Genomic DNA, 24,041 nt, shown 5'->3' with positions numbered 1-24,041 from the left:
TTTTAACATACTTACAGTACTTACATGTCGCACTGATAAAGAAAGATTGACCTGGCCCACTAGGATCCCTCTTTATGTTTGTGAACTTTATAGTCTATGCATTTAGAGTGATGTGAAAATCAAACACTCTAAAAGTCCAGAATGAAAGAGAATTTACAGAGTGTGTTTACCTTCAGTGCTGAATGGTGAGCAGAAGCAGAGTTTGGAGTGTTTTCTTTAGCTCGCTTTTCATTTTTATGTACTGACTGTCCACTGTGTCCAGTTACTTGGAACATGTTCTCCGTGCCATTTGCTGTTTGATGCCCGATATCATGCTAATTAGCTGTCTGAAAGCGGGTGACTCCACTGTAGAAATAGCCTGCTTGTCTCTAGCATATACACTGCAATGGGTCTATCAATGTTGTCTGGGATAGCAGTCCCTCAGTTAAAATCCAGCCGCTGTTGGAGGTGGAGGTGAAGTGTGTCTCTCTTTACTAGCTTTGTTGCTTTTGTAGCTGTTTCAGCAGATTTGAATTGATGTTTTGGGCAGTAGATAGGATCTTTGATCCAAGACACAACTTATATTTAATTAAAATGTTCTTTTCTTTGTGCTCGACAAAAGAAAAGTAGTGAAAACATCTCCATGTTAAGAAACTCGGCTTCTGCTCCGCGATGATGTCTTTTTAGTAAACACAGACACGCCCCCCCGCCCCACACACACCCACACCCGCACCAAGCACGCCTCTCTCTTCTCCGGCTTAAAAAAACAGCAATGTCACGACGTGCCGTCATGCCCGGGAACCGGTGCTTTTCAAACAGAGTATGGTACCTTCTTTAATCCATTAGTACGGGTACCGGTATGCCGTACAACCCTAGTCCTAAGAATAGATGCTCAAGTGTTTGACTACCTTGGTTCCAGGAGGTCCAGGTCCACCAGGGTTTCCATGTGGGCCAATGGCACCCTGAAAGCAGAGACATGTGATTAGGAAGGACACCCCAAGGGTTTGCCACTGAGCAGGTACATTATATGAAAACACCACACCACCTCTAAGTCAGGGTTGTAAAAGGGGCAATACCTGTAACACCAGTGGACCAAGTACTGTACCTGGCACATGTACAGTAAGAAGCTCCATAGCTCTGGTTAGTCGTGCCATCAATGATCATGTGAGCTTGAAAGAGTTGTTTTTGGAAAAAATACGTCAAAAAAAGTTTCATTTAGATTTGTTTTGATTTTTTTACAGTGATTAACCTTTTTTACACAGATAACTGTTAACATTTGATGTATAGTTATTATGAAAATATTAACTCAAACACCGCCTGTACAATTCATGTTTTTTCTGTTGCGAGATTAAGTATATTTAGTATTTGTTATTATTGTTAAATATTTCTGGTATTATTTTGATCATGTATTTATTTTATACATTATTATTATTGATCTCCTCTCTGAGCTGCCACCTCATTGTGGTAGAAGAGTTTGCATGTCCCAATGATCCTAGAAGCTATGTTGTCCAGGAGTTTTATGCCCCCTGGTAGGGTCTCCAAAGACAAACAGGTCGTAGGTGAGGGATCAGAAAAAGAGCAGCTCGAAGAGCTCTATGAAGAATACCAATGAAGGTCGCAGATTTCCCTCGCCCAGACGCAGGTCACCGGGCCCCCCACCTGGAGCCAGGCCCGGAGGTAGGGCATGATGGCGAGTGCCTGGCGGCCGGGACTGTTCCCATGGGGCACGGCCGGACACAGCCCGAAGAGGCAACAAGGTTCCTCCTCCAATGGGCTCATCACCTATAGCAGGGGCCATAGAGGTCGGGTGCGATGTGAGCTGGGCAGAAGCCGAAGGCAGGGCACTTGGCGGTCCGATCCTTGGCTACATAAGCTAGGTCTTGGGACGTGTAACATCACCTCGCTGGGGGGGAAGGAGCCTGAGCTAGTGCGCAAGGTGGAGAAGTTCCGGCTAGATATAGTCTGACTCACTGCGACGCACAGCAAGGGCTCAGGAACCAGTTCTCTTGAGAGGGGCTGGATTCTCTTCCACTCTGGCGTTGCACACAGTGAGAGGCGACAACCTGGGGTAGCAATTCTTGTTGCCCCCCCAGCTCAAAGCCTGCACGTTGGAGTTCAACCCAGTGGACGAGAGGGTAGCTTCTCTCCGCCTTCGGGTGGGGGTACGGGTCCTGACTGTTGTTTGCGCTTACGCGCTAAACAGCAGCTCAGAGTACCCACCATTTTTGGAGTCACTTGAGGGAGTACTGGAGAGTGCTCCCCCGGGTTATTCCCTCGTTCTAATGGGGGACTTCAACGCTCATGTTGGCAACGATAGTGAAACCTGGAGAGGCGTGATTGGGAAGAATGGCCGCCCGGATCTGAACCAGAGTGGTGTTTTGTTATTGGACTTTTGTGCTCGTCACAGATTGTCCATAACAAACACCATGTTCAAACATAGGAGTGTCCATATGTGCACTTGGCACCAGGACACCCAAGGCCGCAGTTCTATGATCGACTTTGCAGTTTGGTCATCGGATTTGCGGTCTCATGTTTTGGACACTCGGGTGAAAAGAGGGGCAGAGCTTTCTACCGATCACCACGTGGTGGTTAGTTGGCTGCGATGGAGGGGGAGGATGCCGGACAGACCTGGCAGGCCTAAACGCATTGTGAGCGTTTGCTGGGAACGCCAAGCATACTCTCCTGTCAGAGAAAGTTTCAATTCCCGCCTCCGGAAGAACTTTAAACATGTCACGAGGGAGGCGCTGGACATTGAGTCTGAGTGGACGATGTTCCGTACCTCTATTGTCGAGGCGGCCATTTTGAGCTGTGGCCGCAAGGTGGTTGGTGCCTGTCAGGGCGGTAATCCTAGAACCCATTGGTGGACAGCAGCAGTGAGGGATGCCGTCAAGCTAAACAAAGAGTCCTATCGGGCTCTTTTGGCTCATAGGATGCCAAAAGAGCCATACGACGCCTGCCGGTACCTGTCTACACACAGACAGATACCGACAGGCCAAGCGGTGTGCGGCTTCAGCGGTCGCAGAGGCAAAAACTTGGACATGGGAGGAGTTCGGGGAAGCCATGGAAAAGGACTTTCGGACTGCTTCGAAGCGATTCTGGACCACCATCCGCCGCCTCAGGAAGGGGAAGCTGTGCAATGTCAGCAGCGTGTATGGTGGGGATGGTGTTTTGCTGACCTTGACTGCAGATGTTGTGGATCGGTGGAGGGAATACTTCGAAGACCTCCTCAATCCTACCAACATGTCTTTCTATGAGAAAGCAGTGCCTGGGGCTGAGGTTGCCAAGGCAGTGCCTTGGGCTGAGGTTGCCAAGGTATTTAAAAAGCTCTTCGGTGGCAAGGCCCAGGGGGTGGATAAGATCCGCCCAGACTTCCTTAAGGCTCTGGATGCTGTGGGGCCGTCTAGGTTGACAAGACTCTGCAACATCGCATGGACATCGGAGGCGGTGCCTCTGGATTGGCAGACGAGGGGAACCGGAGGGTGTGATCACACTCCTCAGCCTTCCTGGTAAGGACTATTTAGGTGTACTGGAGAGGAGGCTACGCCAGATAGTCGAACCTCAAATTCAGGAGGAACGGTGTGGTTTTCGTCCTGGTCGTGGAACTGTGGACCAGCTCTATACTCTCGGCAGGGTCCTTGAGGGTGCATGGGAGTTTGTGCCCAGCCAGTCTACATGTGCTTTGTGGACTTGGAGAAGACATTCGACCGTGTACCCCGGGAAGTCCTGTGGGGAGTGCTCAGAGAGTATGGGGTAACGGACTGTCGATTGTGGCGGTGCGCTCCCTGTATGATCAGTGTCAGAGCTTGGTCCGCTTTGCCGGCAGTAAGTCCGACCCGTTTCCAGTGAGGGTTGGACTCCGCCAAAGCTGCCCTTTGTCACCGATGCTGTTCATAACTTTTATGGACAGAATTTCTAGGCACAGTCAGGGCGTTGAGGGGATCTGGTTTGGTGGCTGCAGGATTAGGTCTCTGCTTTTTGCAGATGATGTAATCCTGATGGCTTCATCTTGTCAAGATCTTCGGTTCTCACTGGATCGGTTCCCAGCTGAGTGTGACGCGACTGGGATGAGAATCACCACCTCCAAGTCTGATTCCATTTTTCTTGCCCGGAAAAGGGTGTGGTGCCATCTCCGGGTTGTAGAGGAGATCTTGCCCCAAGTGGAGTTCAAGTACCTCAGAGTCTTGTTCACGAGTGAGGGAAGAGTGGATCGTGAGGTCGACAGGTGGATCGTTGTGGTGTCTTCAGTAATGCGGATGCTGTATTGATCAGTTCTGGTGAAGAAGGAGCTGATCCGTAAGGCAAAGCCCTCAATTTACCGGTCGATCTACGTTCCCATCCTCACCTATGGTCATGAGCTTTGGGTCATGACCGAAAGGACAAGATCATGGGTACAAGCGGCCAAAATGAACTTCCTCCGCCGGGTGGCGGGGCTCTCCCTTAGAGATAGTGTGAGAAGCTCTGTCATCCGGGAGGAGCTCAAAGTATAGCTGCTGCTCCTCCTTAACATGATCCCCCCACCCCCTCTCCCGCCCCAAGGTATTTAACGTGACCAACCCCGAGTCATTTTTATGTGGTCAGCAACTTATTTTTAAACAGTCTAGCCACACCATTTTAATGTGAACCCTCCCCAAGTCATTTTATGTGGTCTCCCACATATTTTTTCAAAGTGACCAGCCACTTCATTTAATGTGTTTCTGTGTTTTAAAGTGGCCAGGAAAAGGCTGAAATTAAAAAAAACAAAACCTTTCTGACTAAATTTTGACAGAAAAATGTCAGGTCATTTAAACATAATCTGCCACATCATTTTGTGACCTGCCACATAACTTTATTGTGGACCACCACATCATTTGAAATTGGCCCAACCGATAATTGTAATGTGGCATGTGCGTTCTTGAGCCCCTAATTCAATTTGTTTGGCCAGCCACTTAATTTTAATGTGAGCCCCCCCCCCCCCCCCCCCCCCCAAAGTCAGTTAATGTGGTGCCCCACATCATTTTACTGTAACATCCCGCAAGTCAGTTTTATGTGGTCAGCCAATTATTTTTAAAGTGGCCAGCCACTTCTTATTAAACTTTCTAGCCACATCATTTTAATGTTTAATTTTAAATCATCAGTCCTAGGCTGGACTCCAGGCAGGCGGTCCAGAGTGAGGCCAAGGAAAAATAACTTCCTAGCCATAGCGCACATAAACATGTTACATAGAATCAACAAAACTGTCAACAGTCAACTTGACTTACGTTTCCCAAACATGTTGTCCATCGATCTATAAAAAGTATAATAATCAAAACCTTTATTAAATGTGTGGCGAGGCTATAATACAGGAATATTCATACACATTCACTGTTATAAGTGGCCCTCTGAGGGCGGCCATACTTGACACCCTGCATTAGTTTCCACTGCCTGGAGCCCAAACCCCCCCTGGGCTGTCTGGGGTTCAGGACACGGCCCCAGGTTCCCTCTGTTTGTGTATGGCTGCTCTGCAAGAGCTCACGTTATGACATATGGAGTTCATTTTCCTTTCCCATGCACTATTCCACCAGTAAATGGGGTACCACTGTGTGAATGCCGCTCATCCATCACATCCTACCCCGATCTCCCCCATCACCACCACCCTTCCTCCTCCTTTGTCCCACTAACTGGAGGCATAGGATCTAAAATCCACGCACTTTGAGTACCGTATTTTTCCAACCAAAGGGCGCACCGGATTATAAAGCGCATTAAAGGAGTCATATTATTATGATTATTTTCTAAATGTAAAAGACTTCCTTGTGGTCTACATAACATGTAATGATGTTTTTTTGGTCAAAATGTTGCATGGAGGATGTTTTACAGATCATCTTGAAGTCACTTTCTGACAGTCGCTTCAGGATGTGCCGTTTTGTGGGCGGTCTTATTGACGTGCCTTCACTTCGACAGGGTCTTCTCCCCATCATCTTTGTCATAGCGGTGTAGCGTGCAAGGACGGGAGTGGAAGAAGTGTCAAAAGATGGAGCTAACTGTTTTAATGACATTCGCACTTGATTTCAAACAATAACGGCGCAGCATCTCCTCATCCGTGGCTCAATAGTGCAACAACAACGCCCGAAATGTGTCCCATTAAAAACGGTCTGACCGAAACCCTCTAATAAAAAAAGTTCCTTGGGTGAATGATGTAAACTCACCACACTGGTATGTTTTAGTGCTTTCATGGTGAGTTTACTGACAGATATAAGTAAGAACTTTACACTATACTTTATATTAGAAATGGCAACAGCAGAGGATGAATGTTCCATAACAAGAAGATAGAGAAAAAGAGGAAGCTTATCGACTACGGTTTTGGCACTGTCTACAAATTTTCAGGATTTATGCAGATCCTAATACATACAGATCAGCAGGTACCAGAAGGTAAGAAAAGTTGCTTTTGCATAATATTGTGAAACAAAAAGGCCGATAAAATGTCTGCTAATAGATGCCATTTTGCGGTCCTTATACACACACCATAGTAACACTCGTATGTTGAAGCACAGTATGTCTGACTACTATAACCGTAACGCGCCGACGATCCATCATGAGTTGCGGCTTCATAGCTTTTTGAATGTCCCATTTTCAATGGGACATTTAAAGTTTGGGTGTTGTTTACTGGCGTCGTCTTGCAGTCTACACGTATCTCTTATGTGTGACTGCCATCTACTGGTCACACTTATCATTACACCATGTACCAAATAAAATAGCTTCAAGGTCGGTAAGCACATCCAAAATGATCTCCTATGTGTGACTGCCGTCATATTGCAGTCTTCACGTATCTCTTATGTGTGATTGCCATCATATTGCAGTCTAGAGATATCTCCTATATGTGACTGCCATCATATTGCAGTCTGCACTAATCTCTTATATGTGACTGCCGTCATATTGTAGTCTACACATATCTCTTATGTGTGACTGCCGTCATATTGCAGTCTGCACGTATCTCTTATGTGTGACTGCCGTCATATTGCAGTCTGCACGTATCTCTTATGTGTTACTGCCATCATATTGAGTTTACACGTAACTCTGATGTGTTACTGCCATCTTATTGTAATCTACACGTATCTCTTATGTGTGACTGCCGTCATATTGCAGTCCACACGTATCTCTTATGTGTGACTGCCATCTACTGGTCACACTTATCATTACACAATGTACCAAATAAAATAGCCTCGTGGTTGGTAAGCACAACCAAATTTATTTCCTATGTGTGACTGCCGTCATACAGCAGTCTACACATATCTTTTATGTGTGACTGCCATCGTACTGCAGTCTACATATATCTCTTAAGTGTTACTGCCAACACATTGCAGTCTACACGTATCTCTTATGTGTGACTGCCGTCATATTGTAGTCTACACGTTTCTCTTATGTGTGACTTCCGTCATACTGCAGTCTGCACGTATCTCTTATGTGTGACTGCCGTCATATTGTAGTCTACACGTTTCTCTTATGTGTGACTTCCGTCATACTGCAGTCTGCACGTATCTCTTATGTGTGACTGCCGTCATATTGTAGTCTACACGTTTCTCTTACGTGTGACTTCCGTCATACTGCAGTCTGCACGTATCTCTTATGTGTGACTGCCGTCATATTGCAGTCTGCACGTATCTCTTATGTGTGACTGCCGTCATATTGTAGTCTACACGTTTCTCTTATGTGTGACTTCCGTCATACTGCAGTCTGCACGTATCTCTTATGTGTGACTGCCGTCATATTGTAGTCTACACGTATCTCTTATGTGTGACTGCTATCATACTGCAGTCTACACGTATCTCTTATGTGTGACTGCCATCGTACTGCAGTCTACATATATCTCTTATGTGTGACTGCCATCACATTGCAGTGTACACGTATCTTTTATGTGTGACTGCCGTCCTATTGCAGTCTGCACGTATCTCTTATGTGTGACTGCCGTCATATTGTAGTCTACACGTATATCTTATGTGTGACTGCCATCATACTGCAGTCTACACGTATCTCTTATGTGTGACTGCCATCACATTGCACTCTACACGTATATCTAATGTGTGACTGCCATCGTACTGCAGTCCACATACATCTCTTATGTGTGACTGCCATCACATTGCAGTCTACACGTATCTCTTGTGTGACTGCCGTCCTATTGCAGTTTGCACGTATCTCGTATGTGTGACTGCCGTCATATTGCCTTTTGCACATATCTCTTATGTGTGACTGCCGTCATATTGTAGTCTACACGTATTTCTTATGTGTGAATGCCATCATACTGCAGTCTACGCGTATCTCTTGTGTGTGACTGCCATCACATTGCAGTCTACACGTATATCTTATGTGTGACTGCCGTCGTATTGCAGTCTACACTTATCTCTTATGTGTGACTGCCATCATATTGCAGTCTAAACGTATATTTTATGTGTGACTGCCATCATATGGCAGTCTACACGTATCTCTTAAATGTGACTGCCGTCATATTGCAGTCTGCACGTATCTCTTATGTGTGACTGCCATCATATTGTAGTCTACACGTATCTCTTATGTGTGACTGCTGTCATATTGCAGTCTGCACGTATCTCTTATGTGTGACTCCCGTCATATTGTAGTCTACACGTATCTCTTTTATGTGACTACCATCTAATTGTAGTCCAAACGTATCTCTTATGTGTGACTGCCATCATATTGCTGCCTACACGTATCTTTTATGTGTGACTGCCATCATATTGCAGACGACACGTATATCTTATTTGTGACTGCCGTCATAAAGCAGTCTGCACGTATCTCTTATGTGTGACTGCCATCATATTGTAGTCTACACGTATCTCTTATGTGTGACTGCTGTCATATTGCAGTCTGCACGTATCTCTTATGTGTGACTCCCGTCATATTGTAGTCTAGACGTATCTCTTTTATGTGACTACCATCTAATTGTAGTCTACACGTATCTCTTATGTGTGACTGCCATCATATTTTAGTCTACACGTATCTCTTATGTGTGACTGCTGTCATATTGCAGTCTGCACGTATCTCTTATGTGTGACTCCAGTCATATTGTAGTCTACACGTATCTCTTTTATGTGACTACCATCTAATTGTAGTCTACACGTATCTCTTATGTGTGACTGCCATCATATTGCAGTCTACACGTATCTTTTATGTGTGACTGCCATCATATTGCAGTCTACACGTATCTCTTATGTGTGACTGCCATCATATTGCAGTCTACACGTATCTTTTATGTGTGACTGCTGTCATATTGCAGTCTGTACGTATCTCTTATGTGTGATTCCCGTCATATTGTAGTCTACACGTATCTCTTTAATGTGATACCATCTAATTGTAGTCTACACGTATCTCTTATGTGTGACTGCCATCATATTGCAGTCTACACGTATCTCTTTTATGTGACTACCATCTAATTGTAGTCTACATGTATCTCTTATGTGTGACTGCCATCATATTGCAGTCTATACGTATCTTTTATGTGTGACTGCCATCATATTGCAGACGACACGTATATCTTATGTGTGACAGCCGTCATATTGCAGTCTACACATATCTCTTATGTGTGACTGTCATCATATTGCAATCTGCACATATCTCTTATATGTGACTGCCATCATATTTCAGTCAGCACGTATCTATTATGTGTGACTGCCATCACATTGCAGTCTGCACGTATCTCTTATGTGTGACTGCCGTCATATTGCAGTCTACACGTATCTCTTATGTGTGACTGCCATCATATTGCAGTCTACACGTATCTCTTATGTGTGACTGCCATCATATTGCAGTCTGCACGTAACTCTTATGTGTGATTGCCGTCATATTGCAGTCTGTATGTATCTCTTATGTGTGACGGCCATCATATTGCAGTCTACACATAGCTCTTATGTGTGACTGCCGTCATATTGCAGTCTACACGTATCTCTGATGTGTGACTGCCATCATGTTGCAGTCTACACATATCGATTATGTGTGACTGCCATCACATTGCAGTCTGCACGTATCTCTTATGTGTGACTGGCGTCATATTGCAGTCTACACGTATCTCTTTTATGTGACTACCATCTAATTGTAGTCTACACGTATCTCTTATGTGTGACTGCCATCATATTGCAGTCTACACGTATCTCTTATGTGTGACTGCCATCATATTGCAGTCTATACGTATCTTTTATGTGTGACTGCCATCATATTGCAGACGACACGTATATCTTATGTGTGACTGCCGTCATATTGCAGTCTGCACGTACCTCTTATGTGTGACTCCCGTCATATTGTAGTCTACACGTATCTCTTTTATGTGACTACCATCTAATTGTAGTCTACACGTATCTCTTATGTGTGACTGCCGTCATATTGCAGTCTGCACGTATCTCTTATGTGTGACTCCCGTCATATTGTAGTCTACACGTATCTCTTTTATGTGACTACCATCTAATTGTAGTCTACACGTATCTTTTATGTGTGACTGCCATCATATTGCAGACGACACGTATATCTTATGTGTGACTGCCGTCATATTGCAGTTTACATATATATCTCATATACGTGACTGCCATCATACTGCAGTCTACACATATCTCTTATGTGTGACTCATCATATTGCAATCTGCACATATCTCTTATATGTGACTGCTATCATATTTCAGTCAGCACGTATCTATTATGTGTGACTGCCATCACATTGCAGTCTGCACGTATCTCTTATGTGTGACTGCCGTCATATTGCAGTCTACACGTATCTCTTATGTGTGACAGCCATCATATTGCAGTCTACACGTATCTCTTATGTGTGACTGCCATCATATTGCAGTCTGCACGTATCTCTTATGTGTGATTGCCGTCATATTGCAGTCTGTACTTATCTCGTATGTGTGAATTCCGTCAAATTGCAGTCTGTACTTATCTCTTATGTGTGACTGCCATCTTATTGTAGTCTATGCATATCTCTTATGTGTGAATGCCGTCAAATTGCAGTCTGTACTTATCTCTTATGTGTGACTGCCATCTACTCGTGACCCTTATCATTACACCATGTACCAAATAACATAGCTTCAAGGTCGGTAAGCAGAACCAGAATAATTCCTTACATTAGGCGCACCGGGTTATAAGGCACACTGTCGAGTTTTGAGAAAATGAAAGGATTTAAAGAGCGGGGCAGAAGTGGAAATACATCTCATCGTCAGTGAGATCGTAAATTAACGCTAGCTTTAGAGGAAGTAAAAGGTGCTGAGCGTAGCGCATTAAAACATGTTGGAAGGACTGCCACTGGACCTTCTGCACGTTTTTTGGTTGTGAAAAAGTCCACAGTAGAGAAGGGATTACACCTGGGTGATCCCTCCCATGTCTCTGTTTTGAATCGCATCTCCTCCGCCTTCTAACGGGCTTCCTTCCCTCTGGGCATATGGAGACACTTAACGGGAGCTCCTTCACCTTCTTTGGCTGCGTATGAAGACATATGGACGCCATTACGGGCAGAGAGAGGCGAGGTATGGCGATGGCTGAGAAGATCTTGATGAAAATGAGGCAGGGTTGCTGATGCCAACTGGGCAGCAGACCAAAGGGCACCTGCAGGTGAGGAGTGTGAGGACTTTTACTTCTGTTTTTATGGGCCATTAGTGAACAACACTCTCACTGTGGCTCACTACCTGCTGTTTGCACACACCTGTGTTGCTATACAGGTCACTTTGTGTCATTCTTTAAGAATTAATTATTACTTTGTTAAAAAAAAAAAATGCTAATTAAAGCTGCGATCTCAAACTTTTTTCACCAAGTACCACCTCAGAATACACTCCATGTACCAACATGATGACAACATTACATACAGTAGTGTAGTACACCTAAGTATTCATTAAGTACCAGCAGAATGAAAACATTACATACAGTAGTGTAGTGCACGTTAGTATTCATTAAGTACCACGATAATGACAACATTGCATGCAGTAGTGTAGCAGGCCAAAGTATTCATCAAGTACCACCATAAATACAACGTTAAATACAGTAGTGTAGTAGACCTAAGTAGTCATTAAGTACTACCATGATGACAACATTTAATACAGTTGTGTAGTACACCTAAGTATTATTTAAGTACCACTATGATGACAACATTTAATACAGTATTGTATAGACCTAAGTATTCATTAAGTACCACCACGAGGACAACATTAAATACAGTAGCGTAGTAGACCTAATTATTCATTAAGTATCACCGCAATGACAACATTAGATACAGTAATGTAGTAGACATAAGTATTCATTATCACCATAATGACAACATTAAATACAGTAGCCTAGTAGACCTAAGTATTAATTAAGTACCATCATAATGAGAACATTAAATACAGTAGCCTAGTAGACCTAAGTATTCATTAAGTACCACCATGATCCATCCATTTCCTACCGCTTGTCCGTTTTGGGGTCGCGGGGGGTGCTGGAGCCTATCTCAGTTGCATTCAGGTGGAAGACGGTGTACACCCTGGACAAGTCGCCCACTCATCACAGGGCCAACTGAGATAGAAAGACAACATTCACACTCACATTCACACACTAGGGCCAATTTAGTGTTGCCAATCAACCTATCCCCAGGTGCATGTCTTTGGAAGTGGGAGGGAGCCGGAGTACCCAGAGGGAACCCACGCAGTCACTGGGAGAACATGCAAGCTCCACACAGAATGATCCTGAGCCCAGGATTGAACTTAGGACAACTCAGGACCTTTGTATTGTGAGGCACATGCATTAACCCCTGGTGCACCGTGCTGCCCACCATGATGACAACATTAAATACAGTAGTGTAGTACACCTGAGTATTCATTAAGTAACACCATGATGACAACATCATATTACAGTATTGTGTTGTTCAGCCGGCGCAAGGAAGTGCCACATTGGCGCCCAACGAAGAGGACCAAAAAACGGAAGGAAGATGACCGTTCCAACTCCCCTGGATGCGTTTGGGAGAGTGCTGGCGGAGGTGTCAGCAGCGAGCCAACAGCAGACTCAGGTATTACAGGCACTAATCGGCAGAGGTGGGGGGGGGGGTCACCAAGCGCCGTAGCGAATGCAGCCATGTGGCGCATGACGGGCGCAGAAGACCCGCAAGCTTTTGTTGACATCTTCGAGGCCACGGCAACAGCGTGCGGCTGGCCGCAAGACGAATGGGGGGTGAGGTTGTTGCCACTCCTAGCGGGGGAGGCGCAGCGAGCGGCGCTCAGCCTACAGGCAGCGGACTGAGTCCAGTTACCACAATTTAAAAGAGCAATGCTCAACCGGGTCGGCAGCACCACGGAGGACCATCGGTGCCGGTTCCGGTCATTGAAATTGGGACCAGAGGACCGGCCATTCGCTCTCGAGCAGCAGCTCTGGGATGCGGCCACAAGATGGCTCAAACCGAGGGAAGCGGACAATTACATGTTAGAGCTCATCCTGCTGGAGCAATTTTTGGAAGCCATCCCGGCACGTACCTCCGCGTGGTTAAGGTACCACGGGCCACAGAGCTTGACTAAAGCAGTAACCCTGGCGGAGGATCACCTGGCGGTAGACCGCGAACCACGGAGAAAGGACGCGAGCCCAAAGCCGGCAGAGAGACACACACCGGCCCCGCTCAGACAACCCACACCACCCAAGGCAGCCTCACCATTGGAGCCCCGTTCCCGACCGGCAGGAGCTACACTGACCCAGGAGCCGGTGCCCGTGTCAGACATCCTCACCAAACAAACAAACAAAATATACACCCCACCGGTATCATCACAGGGGGGGTTGAGGGGATATAATTGTGCCTCAGCTCCTTTCTTTCAGGGTACCGGCGCTGCTGATATGGGGCTTCCCCCGCAGACGGCACCGCGAGCACCAGGGCAGGTGTGTTGGAGGTGCGGACAGCCTGGTCACATGAGTCGGGAGTGCAAGCACCCTTCCCCGATCCAGGGGAGACGTATTGCATACAAGGGAATACACACCAGGCCATGGGGGATTCGGGTTGCAAACAGTGCATGATCCACCAGAACCTGGTTCGACCCGGGGCGCTGAGGCATGCGGCACAGGGGCGGATAAAGTGTATACATGGGCATATGCCCACGTCCCCTATTGTGCCTGTAGAAATCTGGTATAAGGGACAAAAACATACTGTGAAGGTTGCCGTAAGCGCGCACCTCACGCACCCCATGATTTTAGGAACACATTGGCCGGAGTTTAGCCATCTAGAGGGACAATGTGTGGGGATGCGTTCACAGACTGTAGGACAGGGGAGTATCCGCGCAGTACTCAGTAGCGACGCGGGACCATCCGACACTGCCGAGCAGTAACCGGCGGGGGCTTTGCAGGAAGCCCCTCCGGCCCCCATTGGCAACCCACGGAGGATTTTCACCTCCGTGGAGTCCCATGATGAAACTTTGCGCACGGCCTGAGACCAGGTGGATTACATCGATGGTCAGCTGGTGCGCCCGGGGAAAAACGCGGGTATTCCCCCACTTTGCCATTATTAGAGAAAGGTTATACAGAGTGAGCCGTGACAATTAAACGAGCGAGGAATACACCCAGTTGTTGGTGCCAAAACCCCGCCGGGAAATGGTTTTCAAGGCGGGGCATTGCAATCCCCTAGCAGGCCACATGGGGTACGACAAAACTCTTAATCGGGTCATATTCCGGTTCTATTGGCAGGGCATCTGGGTAGACATACGCGATGGTGTGCTGCCTGCCCGGATTGCCAGCTGGTTAACCCAGCCGCCATCCCAAAGACCCCTTTGCGCCCATTACCGCTGATGGAGGTCCCATTCGACAGAATTGGGATGGACCTCATCGGACCATTTCACCCGAGCAGACGGGGATATCGCTTTGTGTTAGTCCTGGTGGATTACGCAACCCGTTATCCCAAAGCAGTGCCGCTGCGCTCCATCTCTGCAAAGAGTGTAGCACAAGCATTATTTCAGGTCATCTCCCGAGTTGGAATCCCGAAAGAGATTGTGACTGACCAGGGCACGTCCTTTATGTCACGCACATTAAAGGAACTATATGGGTTACTGAGAATTAAAGCAATCCGCACCAGCGTGTACCATCCGCAAACAGACGGACTGGTGGAGCGGTTAAACAAGACGCTGAAAACCATGATCACGCACGAGGACAAACCTAATTGGGATAAATGGCTGAATCCCTTTATGTTTGCGATGCGGGAGGCACCCCAGACCTCCATCAGCTTTGCGCCTTTCGAGTTGTTATACGGCAGGAGACCTTATTAAAGAAAGCTGTGAGGAGGGTTCAAGCCACAGTAAACATGAGATGCAATACGTTCTGGACATGCGTGCAAAACTCCGCAAGGTGGGGCACTTGTCACGCGGGGGGGGGGGGGGGGGGGGGGCTTGCCCGACCTCAAACTGGCGGTGGAGGCATGTGGAAGCACCACCAAAATTATTCCGTACGTTAGGTGCATTGGGTTATAAGGCGCACTGTCAAGTTTTGAGAAAATGAAAGGATTTTATAATTGTGCCTTATAGTCCGGATAATACGGTAATGTGTTTCTCCAGGTTGTTATTTTCAACAAACAAGATCAATATTATCGATATCAAGTGATATAAAACACTTGTATCGTGATACAGTTTTAGCCATATAGTGCTATTGTGGGCGTTGTTGATCAGTATATATTTTGCATATTCATGAAGACCGACACGCTAAATGGATTATGTTCCTTCTGCTCATTTTGGAGACGCAATCATCTGCAACTAGATCAACTTTGTGTACGACACAAAGTTTGCACACGTTTTAGTACACATCAACATACACTATATTGCCAAAAGTATTTGGCCACCTGCCTTTACTCACATATGAACTTGAAGTGCCATCCCATGGAATTGTCTAAAATGTTTTGGTATCCTGGAGCATTCAAAGTTTCCTTTCACTGGAACTAAGGGGCCAACTCATAAAAAACCAACCCCACACCATGATTCCTCCTCCACCAAATTTCACACTCGGCACAATGCAGTCCGAAATATAGCGTTCTCCTAGCACCCTCCAAACCCAGACTGGTCCATCAGATTGCCAGATGAAAAAACGTGATTCATCAGTCCCAGAGAAGGCGTCTCCACTGCTCTAGAGTCCAGTGGTGACGTGCTTTACACCACTGCATCCCACGCTTTGCATTGGACTTGGTGATGTATGGCTTAGATGCAGCGGCTTGGCCATGAAAACCCATTCCATTAAGCCCTCTGCATACTGTACGTGGGCTAATTGGACGTTGACATGAAGTTTGGAGCTCTGTAGCAACTGTCTGTGCAGCAAGTCTCAGTACTATGCGCTTCAGCATCCGCTGACCACTCTCTTGTCAGTTTACGTGACCTACAACTTGGTGTCCGAGTTGCTGTTGTTCCCAAACTCTTCACTTTTCTTATAATAAAGTTGACTTTGGAATATTTAGGAGGGAGGACTCGATTTGTTGCACAGGTAGCATCCTACTGAAAGTGGCCCTTTCTTTCGCAAATGTTTGTAGAAACAGTCTCCATGCCTAAGTGCTTGATTTTATACACCAGGCCAAGTGATTAGTGCACCTGATTCTCATTTGGATGGGTGGCCGAATACTTTTGTCAAAATAGTGTATGCACACTAATAGTGTTTTGTTTCATCTTCATGTGTGAAACCGTGTCATCTAGATTATTAAACAGATTACTTTTAAAGTAAAAGGTTTGTAAAAATAAAATATGTTGATTAAACCAACATCTCATTCCACTAGAGGGGACTAAGTGTCGAATATAACTCCAATCGTGGAATATGAAGTACTCGTGTTTATACTTGGGTGTGCGGGTGCTGAATGTTGAAGAGGTGGTTGGTGTGTTAGCACTGAGACCTGCTGAGCTGCAGACAGCAGGTCTTTAAACATCTTTAATACGATGAGGACAAAGCTTTCTTTCTTCGCCGCCTGAAAGGATTGGGCTGGAGCAGCCTGCACCGGCTGAGGTCTCACCACAGGGCACAGAGGCTGCCGGGCGGGTCAGGTTCATACCCGCCATTCAAGGGAATAAGTCATGCAGAAAAAGGTGCCTTTTTTTGTGGACTCCTGTAATGGTTTAGAACTTTTTTCTGCCTGTGACTCATTTCAAACGTATGTTCAGGAGTGTGCAGACCTCTGCCAAGGCCAAGGTGCTACCAACAAGGTGGTCTGTCCAACTGTTTATGAACTGCAACCATTGGTATGACATATGGCAGGCTGTATCGTTTACATTATTCTGGTTTTCCAAATGAGCAAACAATATAATCATCCTTGCAAAGGAGCCGGTCAATGGTTGCATTAGTATCATGTAGGGATGGAACTATAAACACTATTATTGAAGTAAAAGGATCCTAAAACCCTGATTGATAACTTCACTTCGATAAAGGACCGGTGATATCGCTCAATTGTTCTTAATATAATTTGTTTTAAATGTTATTTTTTAGTCCGTCCTTTGCCTTTATTTATTTGTGGTGTACAGCCCTTTGTTCTTAAACTGTGTTTTTTTCAAAGGGTTTAAAAAATAAAGTTGGTATGGTATGGTATGTACTGAAAAAGCGAGTTAGCACCATAATGACTGGCTACCTAGTTTGAATGCTAACAAGACATATTTACTCGTTACAATCGACCAGTGATGGGAAATACTGTCAAAGCGCTTTGGGCTCCTTAAAAAGGGGTAGAAAAACGCTATACAAGTACAACCATTTACCATTTTATTTAAAGCTACTCGGAAAATGTAGCAAGCTAAGCTACAAGTTTCTCTCAATTAAATGTAGCTAAGCTACATGGAACGCTATCCCCAGAGAATTGTAGCAAGCTACACGGCAAAAGTCGGTAGCTCCATGAAATCTACATTTAACAACATTTCTATCAATGGTCCACATGTATAATATCAATGCTCATGTAACTGAGAGTGTACAAATATTACTATCAACTATCCGTCATTTACCTGGGGACACCCTACAACTACCTCTAGGGGTCCCCACATCCGCTCTATGTATTTATTTAGTTTGCCTTTTGTTTGGCCCACCCCTATAATAGAATAGAATAGAGTTTTATTGTCATCATTGCAGTGAACAGGTTCAAAGCACAACACAATTGGAGCTGTTGTTCAGGTTCTCTACCTACAGTAAAAAAAACAGCATCTATCATCTATGTCAGGGGTCGGCAACCCGCAGCTCCGGAGCCGCATGCGGCTCTTTGGCAGCTCTGATGTGGCTCAGCTGCATAATCGCCGACCCCCCAGTCTGTTACGGGGGGATTCCAGATTTTGGTGCCTCTCCCGGACATCACCGGACTACAGCATTTAGGACGTGCTGTGATGGCTTTACTTTTAATGTCCTCTACAACATGTCATCGCGTCCGCCTTTACGCAATGTTACCTGCGTGCCAACCGGACGCATGCATTTCACTGCTTCTATCGTCACATGTACGATATTGCAAGTGGTTACACTGAAGGTTGTGATATAAACAACTTTAACACTCTTACTAATATGCACCACACTGTGAACCCACACCAAACAAGAATGACGAACACATTTCGGGAAAACATCCTCACAGTAACACAACATAAACGCAACACAACAAATACCCAGAATCCTTTGCATCCATGACTCTTCCTGACCCCGCGCCACCAACCCCGCCCACCTCAACCGACGCACGGAGGGGGCATGGGGGGGTGGGGTTTGGTGTTAGCGGGGTGTATAATACAGTCAGAAATAGTCATGGATGCAAAGGATTCTGGGTATTTGTTGTGTTGCGTATATGTTGTCTTACTATGAGGATGTTCTCCCGAAATGTGTTTGTCATTCTTGTTTGGTGTGGGTTCACAGTGTGGCGCATATTAGTAAGCGTGTTAAAGTTGTTTGTATCACAACCTTCAGTGTAACCTGTATCACCCAGTATGCCTTGCAATCTCGTACATGTATCTGCGGAAGCCACTTAGAAGATGTTGCTGGACTGGCAAGCTGTTTGTACATGTTGTAGAAGGCGTCAAAGGCAATGGCTTCATAGCACGCCCTTATTATTGTTATCTGGATGACCATCGGCAGATATTCGTGAGAACGGTTGCGGCTCCCATTGTCTTCATTATTTTGTGAAACGGGTCAAAATGGCTCTTTGTGTGGTAAAGGTTGGCGACCCCTGATCTATGTCCAAACAAAAACAACAATGACTTGAGTGTAGTTTGGGAAGAGTTAATAATGTTTATGTGCAGTAAAACCTTTCATGAAGTTGCCTTTAATGTGTGTTCCTACATTTGCATCGTAGATGAAGAGAGCAGTTATGATTTGGGTTTACAAGGTAAACAACTAAAAACTAAGGTTTCGGGAATTGTTTTCTCTAAACACATACATTTGTGTTAATATGACCAAGGACACGCATTATTGTGGGTTTCCTGCACGTTGTCTTCCTTACTGAAAGAAAAATCTAATCTGTGGGTGAGAATCTCTGACATTTTCTAATGTTATTTAATTATTATTTTTTGGGGTGGTCAGCTTGAAGCGTTTCTCTGTCTCCGACTCCCTTGTCGTCATGTGACATGGGTGTGTGACTTTTATGACTTTGCTTCCTGGTTTCGATGACCCGCCTTATTTTGCCTCTGATTGGCCAGTCTGTAATGTTTCACCCTAACCTTAGCCAATTGGGACTCATAATGACATCATGGATGTTCTCGTTCATCCAGGTCTTTGGATTTTTTCCATTTTTTCCTCTATTTGTAGCTTGTTGTTTTGATGTAGTCTACCTCGCTACATGGGTCAAAAAATTGGCCTGCGAAGCTCCAGGAAAAGCTACTCATTGAAAAAGTGACTAACCTACTGGAAAATTACGTGTAGCTAAACTACATGTAGTTTAGCTACATGTAGCTTGTGACTGCCCATCACTGCAATGGACATACCCCGCCCCAAACTTATGTAGCAACGTGTGTTATTTTAATATTTCCAATCGTCAAACATTTAATCAAAGGAACCAAATATTAATCCAAGTTTATTTCTGATCGAATTAACTGATTTAATGGACCTACAAAGTATATGGTCTGTTATATATATATATTTTTTAAATGTGGTTTAAATTTTTGCAATATTTGTGTACTTTTTGAGCACAATCTACAACAGGGGTAGGGAACCTATGGCTCTAGAGCCAGATGTTGCTCTTTTGATGACTGCACCTGGCTCTCAGATACATTTTAGCTGACATTGCTTAACACGATAAGTAATGAATAAATCCTCTGGTAATCACAGTATCAAAAATAACGTTCAAAATGTAAAACATTCTCATGCATTTTCATCCATCCATCCGGTTTCTACCGTACCTGTTCAAGAAGTCACATTAATGGTAAAAAGTATTTTATTTATTTTTGGCTAGCCTCAGAATAACAATGTTATTAAAAAGAATAACAGAATTATTATACTCTAAAACTGTTGGTCTTTCTTAAAAATGCACGCATATAGTTGTATTCAGTGTTAAAAAAAAAAAAAAAAAAAAGGTGTATGGCTCTCACGGAAATACTTTTTAAAATATTTGGCTGGTATGGCCCTCTCAGCCAAAAAGGTTCCCGACCCCTGTTCTACAATATCGTGATAGCAATGATCCTTTTGGTCACAATAGCCAAGATATGAAACTATATCATCACATCCCTACTATGACCACGTGTAACCCGCCTTTTTCCCCAACCGGGTCATCCGCAGTAAAGATCGAGTCTGCTAGCTACCGAGTTAAAAGCAAGGGCAATTAACCCGATAGCCAGCACTGGTCTAGAGGTTGTCAAGGAGTGACAATTACCACACATTTCGAGTTGACAGTGAATTTACGATATGTGCATTAGAGGTGTTCAGATTGTCATGTGACTTCAAGGGTGACCCCTCATTGGCCGGTTCTTAGACAGGCTCTCTTGGTTCAGTCTTAATTTACCGGAAGTGAGTTTTGGTTTTTGAAGCAGCACATTTTTTTTGCAATGAAATTTTCAGCAATTTTTTTTTTTTTGTATTCAAAATGAATACATTTTTAAGCACTCAATTTTCTCAATACTAATTTTGTTAGGTCTCATTTTTCAGCACTGGATTAAACACTGATTTTTTTTAAATTTTCGTACACGGAATTTTTATACAATTAATTAATTTTCAAACAATTTTTTGACACTGAATTTTTCAGCACTGGATTTTTATACCCATTTTTTTTCATACATTATATTTTTCTACAATCAATATTCAAACAAAACATTTTGAACACTGAATTTTTCAGCACTGGATTTGTATACCCTGTTTTTTTTTTTTTTTTTTTTTTAAACACTTAATTTTTATACAATTAATTTTCAAACAAACATTTTTCAGCACTGGATTTGTATCCACTAATTATTTTAAACATAATATTTTACAACACAAAATTTTCAAACACGCATTTTGCCAACACATTTTTTTTTTAATGAAATGGACAGCATCATTTCATATAATAAACATAAAAAATCATATCACAAAATTTAAAAGCAAAAAGTCCAATTTACAATTTTTGCGTTAGAGGTATTCAAATTGTCATGTGACTTCAAACTTGACTCATCATTGGCCGATTCTTTTTGAAGCAGCAAATTTTTATACCCATAATTTATCATTGAACACAACTTTTTTAGCATTCAATTTTCTAACACTGGATTTTTATCCAAAGATTTTTTCAAACACTGATTTTTTTTTTACTCTGAATTTCTATAAAATACATTCATAAACATTTTTTAGCATTAATTTTAGCAGTAAATCTTTCAGCAATACATTTTTCAGCACTGGATTTTTTTAACACTGTTTTTTGTTTACTCTGTGTAAACATTAATTCAGTGTATACATTTTTTTTTTTTTATTACAAACATTTTTAGCACTGGATATTTATACAAAGTTTTATTAAACACTGCTTTTGTTTTACTCTGAATTGTTATACAATTGATGTTTAAACTATTTTTAAGCACTAATTTCAGCACTATTTTTCACCAGTGAATTTTTCAGCATTGGATTTGTTTACACTTTTTTTCTTACTCTGAATTTTTATACATTGAATACATTTTCAAACATATTGTTTCAGCACTGAAATTTTCAGCACTTAATTATTATACAATTACATTTTTTAAACTATATTTAACACTCAATTTTTTAGCACTAAATTTTTTAGCACTGGATTTTTATAAACTGATTTTTTTTTTACTCTGAATCTCTGTACAATTAATTTTTAAACAACATTTTATATACAAAATATTTCAGTACTGGCTTTTTATACACAAATTTTTTGTAAACACTGAATTTTTAAACACTGAATTTTCAAACAGTCATTTCGCTAACACATTTTTTCAATGAAATTGTCAGCATAATTTGATGCTAAAAAAAAAAAAAAAATTAGTTCACAAAAGTTATACGCAAAAAATTTGGTTAGAGAAAGTCAGTGAAAGTGGAAAAAAAAAGTAGGCGGGTAGAAAACACTCACCCTCGGTCCTCTCTTTCCTTGATTTCCTGGCAATCCTGGAAGTCCTTGAAAACCCTGGAAAGAAACGGTCATTAATAAAGATATATTTTGAGTCTTTATATATATATATATATATATATATATATATATATATATATATATATATATATATATATATATATATATATATATGTATATATATATATATATATATATATATATATATATGTATATATATATATATATATATATATATATATATATATTTATATATATATATATATTCATATTCATGAAAGTTTACCCTGTAAAAATTACAAAAATATTGTGAAAAAACAAACAAAAAACTGTCAGCTCAGTTACCAGAATTTTACCATAAAAAAAAAAAAACACCCAAAAACCTGGTTCCGTTTTTCCATTTAATTGTAATTGTAATACACCGTGAAAACTAGATTTTACAATAAAAAAAACTGCAGTACAGTAAAAGTACGCAAATTGTGTACCGTTTTTCCATTTACAGTATTACACCGTAAAAAAACCCATAAAATTGTCACCTCAGTTCCCTGAGTTTTACTGTAAACAAGAAAAAAAATAGTGGTACTATGTACACTAGTATGCTGTAAAACCACGATATTTCTACAATAATATTCTGGCAACTGAGCTGGCAGCTGTTCACCGTACAGTAATATTCTGTGAAAAACACTATTATTTATTGTAAAATCTGAGCTGCCGTTTTTTTTTAAACATATGTTTGACATACACTGTCCAGAGATACAATTAAACATTATTTTCTCCCCCAAACAAATAACCCATTGTAAAATGTTGTTCAGTGTGCGTCAATAAATATAATAATCAAAAATATAGGCAATTGTCTATCATGAGGTGAATCACTACACATTAATATTTATATATTATTTATTGTCATGAGGTGAATCTTTATACACTAATATTCATATATTTATTATCATGAGGTGACTCCTTAATAATATTCATTTATGTATTATCATGAGGTGAACCTTTATACATTAATATTCATATATGATTCACTATAATGAGTTAAATCCTTATACATAAATTATCATACATTATTCATTATTAGGTGAACCTTCAAACATTAATATTCATGTATTATTTTATTATTATGAGGTAAATCCTTATACATAAATATTCATATATTATTCACTATTTGGTGAACCCTAAAAAAATAATATTCATATATCTATTATTATGAGGTTAACCCTTATACTTTAATGTTCATATATTATTTATTATTAGGTGAACCCTTATACATTAGACTTAGACTTAGACAAACTTTAATGATCCATAAGTGAAATTGTTCCACACAGTAGCTCAGTTACAAATGATGGAAAAGATGGAAAGGACAATGCAGGTATAAAATAGACTAAAAACAATATTAGATATATCATATATACATAATATTTACATAAAATATGTACAGTATAGGAAATATACTGATGTATTATATTATATGTTTATATCATATATACAATATATAACAATTACCATGTACACATTGTATATATGATATAATCGTATAATCTAATATATCAGTGTATATATATATATATACTGTACATATACTATGTAAATATTACGAATATGCATTATATTATATATTGCTTTTAGTCCATTTTATACCTGCATTGTCCTTTCCATC

The 24,041-nt window shown here is 42.4% G+C and overlaps 1 protein-coding gene across 1 annotated transcript in view; it reads right to left on the bottom strand.

Annotated features, from left to right (window-relative positions):
* LOC133556299 (collagen alpha-1(XXVII) chain B-like) overlaps positions 1 to 24,041 on the bottom strand; it is a 202,646-nt gene that overhangs the window by 151,672 nt on the left and 26,933 nt on the right. The window contains exons 5-6 of the mRNA XM_061906106.1: positions 22,385 to 22,438; positions 888 to 941 (exon numbers count right to left, since the gene is read on the bottom strand). Coding sequence (XP_061762090.1) covers positions 888 to 941; positions 22,385 to 22,438 — 108 coding nt within the window. The remainder of the gene's footprint in view (positions 1 to 887; positions 942 to 22,384; positions 22,439 to 24,041) is intronic.

The sequence above is a fragment of the Nerophis ophidion genome, linkage group LG07 (assembly GCF_033978795.1).
Source record: "Nerophis ophidion isolate RoL-2023_Sa linkage group LG07, RoL_Noph_v1.0, whole genome shotgun sequence".
In the NCBI taxonomy this organism is placed as follows: domain Eukaryota; kingdom Metazoa; phylum Chordata; class Actinopteri; order Syngnathiformes; family Syngnathidae; genus Nerophis; species Nerophis ophidion.
This window is presented reverse-complemented; position numbering and strand designations above follow the sequence as displayed.